The sequence below is a fragment of the Rhinoderma darwinii genome, chromosome 2, assembly GCF_050947455.1.
Source record: "Rhinoderma darwinii isolate aRhiDar2 chromosome 2, aRhiDar2.hap1, whole genome shotgun sequence".
Lineage (NCBI taxonomy): Eukaryota > Metazoa > Chordata > Amphibia > Anura > Rhinodermatidae > Rhinoderma > Rhinoderma darwinii.
In genome coordinates this window covers 143969237-143981863 of record NC_134688.1, presented here as the reverse complement: position 1 = coordinate 143981863, position 12627 = coordinate 143969237, and the positions used below count along the sequence as shown (strand labels likewise).

General features: G+C 36.6%; 1 protein-coding gene across 5 annotated transcripts in view; it reads left to right on the top strand.

Moving 5' to 3' along the window:
- The first annotated feature begins 438 nt into the window (after window positions 1–438).
- DACH1 (dachshund family transcription factor 1) overlaps window positions 439–12627 on the top strand; it is a 315224-nt gene continuing 303035 nt past the window's right edge. For 4 of the 5 annotated variants that reach the window (XM_075852322.1, XM_075852320.1, XM_075852321.1 and 1 more), the window contains exon 1: window positions 608–1444. In XM_075852322.1, coding sequence (XP_075708437.1) covers window positions 690–1444 — 755 coding nt within the window. In that variant the 5' untranslated portion in view covers window positions 608–689. Of the gene's footprint in view, window positions 1445–12627 lie in introns of all 5 variants that reach the window. The other variant, XM_075852323.1, reaches the window with a different exon arrangement.

Below are 12627 nucleotides of genomic sequence, written 5' to 3'. Positions count from 1 at the left end.
AGGGACAAACCTGAGAGCTCACATAGAAGTGCTGGGACTGGCAGGGAAGCGACACGTAAGTGGGCACAGTCAGGGACGTTGTATGAAGGGCTGCGCCTGGCAGTGAGCTTCTGGAGGAGCGCTGCTGTGACTGTCAGAGGAGCCACATATGAGTGCTGCCCTCGGTCGGGTGACACTATGAAGCCCCTGCTCTCAGTGCCCCCATCCTCCAGCTGACTAGAGCTTGTAAGGAGAGTACAAGTTGCCGGAGCTCCTCCCCCTCTGCACCGTGTGACAACAACAACCCGTCCACAGAGCAGGCGGCACTTTTCAGCCTCATTTTCCCTCTGTCATTCGTGCTCAATCTTTGATCAATGTGCTGCCAGCGAGCGCCCGGGTCCTGCCAGCCTCCTCCTCCTCCTCTTCACCTTCATCTCTCAACTTTCTACTGAGACTTGGGGAAGACAAGAGACTCAGCCCCTGCCAGAGACAAACAAACAGCCCGAGACCAAGTGCCTGCTGCTGCCGCCGGAGCTGTGTGTGCACTTGTGGGGGCTCAGGGGTTAATCCTCCCCCCGGACTCTTTGTCTGAGTGTCACTTGTGTATTATATGTGAGTTGTTGATCATCCCGGTGGAACTTTCCCCCTCCTCCCCAGCAGTGCAGCGTTTCTTATCAGCAGTTTTACTCTGGGAGGACTCCTATGTGACCATGGCCGTGCCGGCTGCTCTCATCCCACCGACCCAGCTGGTGACCCCTCAGCCAGTGATGTCCACGTCCGCGTCCTCCTCTGCCTCAGCTTCTCCCACTCCATCTGTCGCTCCTTCTTCATCAAGTCTGTACAGACCGGAGCCCATAGCTGCCACCACGGTGACCTCCAGCATCAGCAGCTCTGGTGCCACCAGTATCAACATTGTCAACAGCAACCCAGGTACAGCAGCAGCATCAGCAGCAGGAGGAGGAGGTGGTGGTGGTAACGGTAGTAGCCCCAGCCTGGCCACCAACAACAACAGCTGTCACCACCACCACAGCGCTGCCATCCCCAGCACTCCAAGCACCTCCACCAGCACCACCTTATCCACCTCCACCAGCAGCAGCAGTGCCCCCAGCACCAACCTGCCCGGCAAGCCGGTCTACTCCACTCCCTCTCCAGTGGAAAACATCCCTCAGAACAATGAGTGCAGGATGGTGGACCTCAGAGGGGCCAAGGTGGCCTCCTTCACAGTGGAGGGTTGTGAGCTCATCTGCTTGCCCCAGGCTTTTGACCTCTTCTTGAAGCATCTAGTGGGGGGGCTTCATACCGTCTACACCAAGCTCAAGAGGCTGGAGATCACCCCAGTGGTGTGTAATGTGGAGCAGGTCCGGATCTTGAGAGGATTGGGGGCCATTCAACCAGGGGTCAATCGCTGCAAACTCATTTCCAGAAAGGATTTTGAGACCTTATACAACGACTGCACAAACGCAAGGTGAGTACAACGTGACCACTACCGTACCTGTAGAAGTTTCTGCAGAAGTTACTGTGTATGCTCCTAGATGGGCCAAGCCGGCATCGCACCGGGACACTTATGTCTAGCAAGGACATCTTGGAGCCGGGTAATATAGAAAGTTTCACATTCTGCTTTTTCTATTCCAGTCTGGTTTCTTCTGCTTTCCTCTAAATCATGTAAAACATTGAAATGAAAGGATAAAGCGTGGAGGGTTCTATTCACTTCATTCTGATTTGCACTGCGACAACTTGCTGGTGCATCCCAGAATCGGCCCGGTGCCTTCTTTTAACCCTTTTCTTGACAGTGACCATGAAGCAGCAGGTATTATTATAGAAGTAACAATTTTTGTATCTACACATAATAGATTGACATTAACCAAGTGTCCTTTTCATACACGACTGATGTTCTATTGAAATATTCCACATTGACACATTTATCAATGAATCAATCAGAACGATGTCTAATAAACGGTCGTAATTGATGGCGTCTGATCGTGACATTACCTTAAACGTAATGTAGCGGTAACAATGGTCGCTATTGTCTCTATCGCAGGACCAGTCGTGATGTCTTTGACCAGGTTAACATACAGAAAAGTCCTAGGAAAAAGTTTTGCTATAGTTGCATGAGACAGTTAACCCTTTAATAGGGCATGTGTGTTGTTACTACCAATACCTAGACTTACTAACAATCCAGCTCATCCTATCCTTATTTGTATTATTGTATTTCCATCAATACTAATGTGATTATGGGATGTGCAGGGATTTATTCTTAGGGCCTCAGGGTATTCCGCTGCTACCTCAATGTATATTACCATTCATTAATATAGGTAAGCTTTTAAGGAAAGTGCATGGGTAGCTGGTGATAAACCTGAAAGTTCAGTGCTGAGGAACAAGCAGAAAGCATTAAGGCAAATTGGGAGCAGGGGAATTGGAAGAGGTGTCTGGGGGGAGGGGGAGCTGATTAAAAATCACTGCTAAAAGTCATCTTGAAACATTAGACAGGCAACCCGAAGATTATTCCTGTAAACAAACACAATAAAGTAGACTCCAGGGGAAGGTTCATTTGTGGATCCACAGCTTGGTTTAGGTGTGATCATTGGTTGCGGGATCAACATGTGACACTTCATGGAATTCACAGGGGATTTGGATGTTTGGAGATGAAGGAAAGAGCAAGTGACCTACTGGGACACTAGAGAGCTGTCTTTTCCCATGGGGACAGGTTTCAGTGGTAGTCACAGTACTGGATACAAACCATAAATTCAATGACCCTTAGATGGTTTTATTATCCAGCAAGATTACAGTACACATGAAATTTAAGTGTATGGAAAGGTCAGACCAACTTTCTAATAAGCAAATTGGCAGATCAGCCATAGCTGAGTGACTCAAATATAGGCTAGAGGAGGAGGCTTATAATCAACTTGTGAAACAGACCACTTTAGTAAGGCAACGTGTGTGTGTGTGTGTGTGTGTGTGTGTGTGTGTGTGTGTGTGTGTGTGTGTGTGTGTGTGTGTATATATATATATATATATATATATATATATATATGTATATATAGAGAGAGAGAGTGATAGAGAGAGAGCAAGCCTTCAGTTTCCACAACTTGCTACATATGATTTTTGATTTTATTATTTTTAATACTCGATCACACTATGCACACCCCATGTTGCCTCTTGTTATTGAATATTTACTTTACAAAGGGACACGCACAAACACTGAAAAAAGCACACAAATTTGCTTAAAAAGTAATTTTCTTTATTAACATGCTGTAATGTCCAATTAAAACAAATATTTGAACTTTTTTTAAATAAAAATATAGAGAAATATAAACAATGCCTTCTAAACTCTATTATATATTTTGTAAATATTGTATAATAAACAACACAAAATCTCTTTTTTGTCTTATAATGATGTTATTACGACACTTTCCCAAAGATTAGGGATACAAATAGTAAATACTCTACGACGATAGTAATTAATATCAATAATTGCTATGTTTAGTGAATATATATATATATATATATGTATATATATATATATATATTTCCACAGAACACTAACATTCCCTCACTTCATGCTCCATTTAGGAATGCTTTTGTTCATACACATTGCATTTGTAGTTAATTAGTTGATGTGTTTATCATGGCGTTGCTTGCGGTTTTGACCTTTAACCTCAGCTCATTTATTTGTTATTTTGTGGTATATGTTATATCAAGGACATTGAGACATACATGACTGCTAGTGAAAACACTCAACAATGCAGGCGACATAGGACATAACCCCACTCTGATCAGCTCTCAGTGCTGCGTCCTAACAAAGTTTATTTCAGTTCTATTTCTTCCATGTTTTTATGCAGGTTTCTTTATAATTAAAGATTTGTTTTTAGGTTTTGTTTGTTACAGTTTAACAACCTCAGTGAAGTCTCAGCTTCAGAGACAAACTGACTGTTCCTCCTTTATAGTGTTGTCATCCATTTACAACCAATAATTAATGATTTAGCTGCTCGCTAATGCCAGAGGAATTTCATTTGTGTTTGTGCAGTTAATATCACCATGGCATAAAAATATATTTCCAATAAAGTTTATTTTAATTAGTTAACGATTATTAGAAAAAATAATACAATGTAGGAAAATGTAACCATGTTTATTTTGTCTCTAAAAATACATCTTTACATTTTGTTCTATGGTTAAAGGATTTCTTAATTTGTTGTACCTAATTATTACTCCTATTTATGTATTTTCTTAATTTAATAGATTTTTGGATACTCATTTCTGACTGTCAGCTTATAATTAATTATAGTGGCAAGTCATTATAGGGATATATGTGTATATATACATATATATATATATATATATATATATATACATATATATATATATATATATATATATATATATATATATATATATATATGTTTGTATATATGCACATATTGATTTAGATTTATATATACATATATGTCTATATGTATATATATAAATACATATATATATATATATACATATATATATATATATATATATATATACATATATATATGTATATATATATATATAGTATAAACATAAAATGTTTGCTGTAAAACATTGTAGTTAGTAATATTTGCTTAGTTCGGAAACCTTTTATACATTTACATCTATGTGAATTTGACTACACCTCAAGAATGATGAGTGATTGTTACAACTAGAATCGTTTATTCTATAATCTTTTACATTTGGTTTTTCACAGCAGAATTAAATCTAATTTTAATTTTTATTAACTCTTAATCTGAGGATCTGTTTTTTACTTTAATACTACCTGTGTCTTTAGGTTTGTTACTCAGATAGTAAACTTTGGCATTCAAATGATGAGGATCTGACAAGTCTAGAATGTGGACCTTTCCATTGTCATTACATTCAATGTAGAGTAGCTTGGGGTTGTTCCTGCATTATAAGCATACACATAATATACAGTTCTTAAGTTTAGTTTGTTTGTTTTTTCCAGGGATTTAGTACATAATTTTAGTATAATTTGTTTTTATTTAATATTATTTACATAGAGCTGACAAGTTTCGAAGTGGTGTACATACAACGTATCCACGTATATCGCATACTTTCAATTAAAATGTAAAATAAATTACTGATTTTTATCCATTTGATTCTATATTGATTACAACTTTATGAATTTTGGGGTTTTATGGATATATTTGTAATATAATAATATAAATTATATTTTTAACTAAATCTTTCGTATTATTATTTACTTTTCACTGAGGCTACTACAATTATTTGCTTTGAATTAGCATGTAAGGGTGTCTTGCAGTGTGAAGATGTGAAGAATAGATGTACAGAAGCATTAGTATATAGTGTAATACAACTACAGAGTTGAGTCTTGTAAGATAATACATTCGTAATGAGAATATATACACTATTAATTGAAAAATGTAATGTGCATAAGACATTATACACTACAGCCTATTGACAAGCCTGCAAGATATTGCATAACCTTAGCAAGCAATTTCCACAGTCGCTGAATGGGTTACAAGAAGTCTAAGATGCATTTTATTTTTAAAAAAAAAGAAGTCCCATTTTGTTGATGTATCTTATTTGGAAAAGTATATCTTAGAAAAATCCATATCACCTGTCATAATCAAAATTTAGTATCTATAGATTACCTTTCCAAAGGCCCTCAAAGCAATTTACACTTATAGCCATTCCGTTACTACTCAATTACAGTTGGATAGCCAGAGGCACAATTAAATGCAGCTTGCCCAAGGTCAAACAAGAAGTCACTTGTACTGTCACAGAAAAACACACAATGTCCCTCTGCCCACTTCAAAACCACATCTGTTTCTTAAATAAAAAATTGAACAGCAAATGTTTATGGAAGGTGACATAGAAGCTTCAGGGAAATGAAGGCTATGCTATACTTACAACTTGTGTTGTTTGGGATTAAATATTGATAGAAAATATCCATTATACAAATACAAATAAAATAAACTCAGTCAATACAAATGTATAATTCACAATTTAAATGCTGGGTCAGGTAACTAAAATGATCAAGATTAAGCAGCGTGAATGAGGCGTACAATAATATCCTAAAGACACAAATTGACTGATTTGGTAAAATGGCATGGAAAACGCTGCCGGAAGCGACTTGAATCAATGTTGTTTGATCTATAAACATGATTTCAAGTACGTAAGAGCATTTTCATGTAAAACATTATTGTATGGAGGGTTTCAGCAAGAAGGGGGAGAGGGTAAAAGTAACTAAAAGTTTTATGTACATTGGAGAAATAATACAATATAGAATAAGAATAGTAAAAAATGGAACTTTAGATGGATAAATAATTAGGATATTTGCATTGTTAATTAAAATTTGGCTAGAAAACAACGTAAATTGATGTCTACTCAGTAAAGGCCACTTTTTGGCTTTTATATATATGATTTCTTAAGATGTTATTTTCTGACTGGAAAAAGTAGGATAAGTATTTCTGCATGTGGAAAGTTTTAGTCATTAAACGTGTAATACAGACAACTTTTTTATATTATTATATCTCTGGATACTAGAATTGAATAGGCTTTGACAGTACAGGGTAATAAAGGAATAAAACATGTAAAACCAGACTATTTCTGACAGATGTAGCAGAGTTGAGTTTGTCATTTAGAATATCTCATTGGGCGATCATGTAATCTGTGGTTGTCTGAGGTATCACTCTGTTCAAATGCAAATAAAAGTTAAATAAGCAATTTAGCTCTGCTACATTTATAACATATGTACAACCATAAAACCTGGCGAAATATTGTTTGTAGAGATGCATTACCATACCAAAGCCTTATTTGAATAACACAAACGATAGCAGCGCATCCTGGACACTCTGCAAGATTAGATGGAGCATGTAATCTGTTTTAGCAGGTAACTTGCAATCTATAAACCTACTTGTCAGACACTGGGAGGTAATGTGGCTCGCCCAAAACCACAAGAAGCGGGAACCATAAGTCTCCAATTACCCTGTTTTGGATTATATGGAGAGAGCTAATATTACTACAGTGGTAAATGACTATTGGATACATTTTATACAGGATTACAGCAACTTGTCTACTATAGGGACATCCAAATGAAGTGTTAGTCTAACACTTTAGATAGATATTTAGTTATATATGGAAATTGGGCATTTGACAAACATGGATATATACAGATGTTCTAGAGCTTGTCAATGTAGCAGGGCTGACATTGTCATTTGGCACAACTGTGAGCTATCTATAGCTTTGCTAAAAACCTACTGAGTTATCTACTTAGCGAGTTATCACAGTGCACAAATTCAGCTCTGCCACATCTGTATGTAGAAGTATACATGCAATCTGATATTCACTCACATAGATCAGGTAATGTCAGTGCGCTAAGAGTCTCTTCGAGTATATCCATAATCTCTTTCCATTACTTCAATCCTGATAACTGGTAACATCAGCTATATAATAACTATTTTCTGCAAACCACCAGCTTTCCTAGTGCATATGGGTGTGAACTTCTAACCAGTAGTGGTTCAAACCTTCCAGAAGACCCCAAGGGATAGAAACTTGACCTGCTTTTATGAAACCAAAGAATTACATTTATTCAAGCTATCCCGTGGGAACAGAGTCAGCAGAATTCAGCCCAAGCCCTATTATTGGAGTCGCACAGGTCAACTTTAAATTATTTTAAACCCATTTGATTAAACATTACAGGTAATCCTTGTAGACTTTCTTAAGTCATAAATCATACACATAATCATATGCTCTATGTGTGTGTGTGTGTATATATATATATATATATATATATATATATATGACGTATTTTCTCTATATTTATTTACAATCGTCGTGCACTATATATTGTATATCATTACATGAGCAGGAAAATATATTTCTCAAATACTGTCAATAATTTCATGCATAATGGAAAATACTGTTAGCAAAAAATTTGGTGTAAAATGAAAGGATGCAAATCACTTGCCAACTTGCATTTGCCAGTTGTATATACATTGCACCTAATTCCCACATGTATCACCTTGAAAATGAGCGCCCACATGTCTGATGCCAGCATGGTGCAGGTGCAAATTGGCGTAAAGTTGCTGTAGATTGGGAAGCAATTAAAACATGCACCATTTTCAGAGGTGATTTCAGAAAACATTTGTATTGCGTTTAGTTGCTTCTTTGTGGAGTAAAATAAACTTTGGTTATGTATATGTTTCTTTATAATAGTTACATTATATTCTATTTTCGCTACGTTGTATATGGTTATTTTCTATTTCTATTGTAAAATTCCAAATTAATAGAGTTCATTAAAGAGCATTGTGCCTGATCTCTACAACATTTACTATATGTTTAAAGATTAAACTAATATAACTTGAAGCAGTTAGTAAATCCCAGTAGTTTACATCTAGTAAAACATGGTATTAATGAGCGCAGCTCTGCAGTGGTAGAAATGTGTCTAAATTATTGGCATTCCATTACGTTTTTTTGATGTGTCTAAGGTGAGGGAGGGGTAAATGGTGGAGAATGGTGAATAGCCTGATTGAAAAGGCATAAAGGAGTCTGGTCTGGTATAGAAAGGTCTTTGGTGGGTGCATGACAAGGATGCTGTTTGTTTTTCATACAAGTTGTTTGTGATTTGAGGGACCCCAGGGAAATCTCTTGATCATTTTCACATCTGTTCCTGTCAAAGTGGGTGCTAAGATACCGGTCACCCAGCAACCATGTCCAAATGGGAATAGGCCCGATAATAACTTCAAAAAGAAATGACAGATGTTAGATTATGATGAAAGACAAAATGCATGAAAAATGAGCTCCTTAGATTCAAAAATTTGTTCAAGTACCTTCATGCAAATTAAATGAATACCGAAAATTTGCATGTAGTAATTTATATGTTTGTTCACTCAGAGGCAAAAAAAAAATAAAAGGGAGAAACATTTGAAATTGCAGATTTTCTCCAGTAATTAACATACAAGACAGTGATTTTTTTCTAAAATGGGATTAACCACCTGGGTTCTTTATTGTAATATTAACTGTATAACAAATACGGTTACTCGGGAGAAACATATCAGATAAGCCTGTTTATGTAGCACGTATTATGACTGCAAATGTAAATGATCGGATTTCAGATAAAAGTATTTCACGTCTTAAGGAACAGCTACTCTTAGTTAAATAGGATGTTCATTAATAAAACAGCATCTCAAATAGATTTAGCGCAATAGCTTTATTCTTAAGTGACTGGTCAAGCAAAGTTTCTTTTTGGTCTAATGTATTCTAGCATTACATAGGCGCAGATGTAGTGGAAAAATGAATTAATAATTGATATATTCGAAAAAATCGTTTTAGCTCTCCTAACAACATAATTATTGGGATGTTCGCTCAACAATCAGTGTTTGCAAGACAAAATGGAAATGTTCATCTGGAGAAAGGACTTTGAGCCTTCGTTTAGTAATGTCTAATGTGGTCACGTAGAGAAATTGATTTTCCTCAGAAATTAATTAATTTTTCATATCGCCTTAAGCTGCAGTTAAAAAGAGTGCATACTTGCCTGTTTTTTTTCCAGAAATATTGCCTAATCATATTAATACCATTGCCCTAAGGATGAAAAGATAATTGTACAAATGCATTTGGAAATATGTATCACTGAGTATTTATGATTAAATTATGCAAATAACCCAGTTCTCATCCTTTCCAGACACAGATTGTCTAATTAGGATTGATATGCTGAATAGATGTTCCAGAATTTGAATACAAGCATGTCCAAAGAGCAGAAAATTGGAAATGACAAGGCTGAAATCCTAAGAAAAGTGCCTTTTTACTTTTCAATAAATGTCTCGGTTTTGGCTCCTAGTTTTCTATATTATCTGCAGTCTTGCTTTCTCTTGCATCCATTTGATGTGACATTTGTTTGTAGGCTGAAAGTCATATTTACAAGTGACAAGCGATTTCTTTTTTGTTGGTCTGTAGGTCCATTTTATACCATTTCTCTTCTCTTCATCTGATTGGAGACGTCAATGTAGAAATTGACAATTAGTGTAGAGTGCTGGATTCTACATAGATCAAGTCTTTTCTGGTAACTTTATGATCGGGGTATTCATTAGTGCATTTATTGGGCTACAATGCTCCTGAAGTTTTGTGGACAATGCTAAGAATACATAGTAGCAGTTACCACTCCAGCCATTGTTAGCAGTGGGGAGTCAGTGTGTATGAACTCCGCTGGCTTCTGCTTTCCATCTGCAAGATGATGGATTGCTATGTTTAATACATTTCAGCTTTTGTCTAACTGTCATAGCACAAACAGACAGCACTATCAATGGTGACAATTGGCCTTGTGGACAACTCTACATTTGAAGTCTGCTTGCGGAGGGAACATTTCACACATATAGACAATGCAGCAGTAATTAAGATTTACTTTCTGCTTGCGCTGGTATTATTCATTACAAGCTGTCTGGGCCTGTGTATTAAGTTCTGTCCATATATATAATACACTTATATTAAATATACTAAATGGATTTGAAATAGTTGTGCTGATTTCTCATAAGGCACATTGTATCTTGTATTGTTTACACTACCTATGGGTATTTGGATAACACTCTATGTACAACCGATGCCAACAAACATTAGACAGTCACGATTCTGAATCCTAGAAAGAATTATTAGTATATATAAAATAAAGATGTGATGAGTTCCACGAAACCACTTGTACATAAACCTCTGCAAGATTGTCATGTTTATCTGAAGATGATTTGGTTTTTATTTCAATAGACATACACGTTTGTTTATTATAGCTCCATTAGTTTAACGCAAGCACAATAAAACACTTGCATTGTCCAAAATATTACTTTTAATTATGTCATTTTGTTTCTTTTACGTAAATTGTGAATTTAAATACAATGTATATCTATATAATAATCTGTCTGCATGTCTGTCAGTATATCTATCTATCTATCTATCTATCTATCTATCTATCTATCTATCTATCTATCTATCTATCTATCTATCTATCTATCTATCTGTCTGTCTGTCTGTCTGTCTGTCTGTCTGTCTGTCTGTCTGTCTGTCTGTCTGTCTGTCTGTCCGTCCATCCATCCATCCATTTATCTATATGTCTGTCTATCATCTATCTGTCTATCTGTCTGTCCGTCCGTCCATCTATATGTCTGTCTGTCTGTTTATCTATCTATCTATCTATCTATCTATCTATCTATCTATCTATCTATCTATCTATCTATCTATCTATCTATCTATCTATCTATCTATCTATCTATCTATCTATCTATCTATCTATCATGTCTCGTTGATCGGTGCTCGCTTTAGACAGAGTTGGCAGGAATCTTTATTGTAGCTCTGGATGAAATTAACTATGGTCTATAGCAGTGACCAGTTCTTAGGGGTTGTCGCTTGGAGAATGCAGTTGTCACCTTTAACACCTAGGTCTAGTTTCTGCTACTTCAAAAGATGGACAAATGCACATCTCCTCATCCTAGACTAATCGATCATAGTGAGGTGAATAAGGGGACAATTACCTATTTAATATTCATGGTACTTCTTTTGAACACAAAGTTCATTCACAAACATCTGCCTAATGAACTGGTGGGCAACTCTGGAAACCCAAACCAAGTACTAAGGGCTCATTCAGATGAGCGTGTATCACGTCCGTGTGACAGCCGTTAAAACAATGGTCGTGACACGGACTCGTGTATTTCACACAACCCGTTCACACAACCGTTGTTTCAATGGAGCGCGTGGAGAGTCCGTGAAAAAATAGGACATGGGGTATAGGACATAGGGTTCCATGACAATGCGTCCCGCACGGATGCACCTCGGGCATGAGAAACTTCAGTTTTTCACATCTGAGGTTGCCAATGCTCTTCTGAATGTAGCCTCAGGTTATAAGAATGTGACTTAAACTATTAAAAGTGGTTCACATTGTGGAGGGTCTGATCCAAGTCTAAGGTATGTATCCCTTGTTCTCCTCACCCTTAAGGAAGCAGAGGAGAATCTTAGAGTTGTAAGTGCTTACTGTAGGTCATTCTGTTGTTTCTCCCTTTCATTTTATAACTGTTTTGCTTGTTTTGTGTCATATTTTGTCTCCTTTTGTATTTTTGTAAGAACTGTACTTTTTATATTAAAGCATAAAACTTTAATAAGTTTAGTTCTCGTATGTTCTAAAGAATCTATAGCATTTCTTTGTGTGTGTGTGTGTGTGTGTGTGTGTTTGTGTGTGTGTGTTAACCTCTTAACCATTGGAGAGCAGTGTGTGTGTGTTTGGTACCTATTGGCCCAGAACTCAGTAGGTGGTGGCAGTGAGTTTTGTATGGAGTGGAAGATTAAGTGAGTGGAAATAGATTAACCACTTACGGTCGCATCAACATCATGGCCTGGGAAGGAGTATATGTGACATGTAGCATTAGTCTGATACAAAAATTGACAAACTAGCTGTTGCTTGGCATTTAAATAAATACTGTAGTTTGGGGAACAGTTTTGTGGACTGTGCTCCCAGCTCTAATTATATATATATATATATATATATATATATATATATATATATATATATATATATATATATATATATATATATATATAGTTAGTATGTGCAGCTATTTCTGCTTCACAGGCCACGTTTCCTCACTGTCAAAGACCTTCCAGCTATGTTTTACAGATTTGAACCACAGT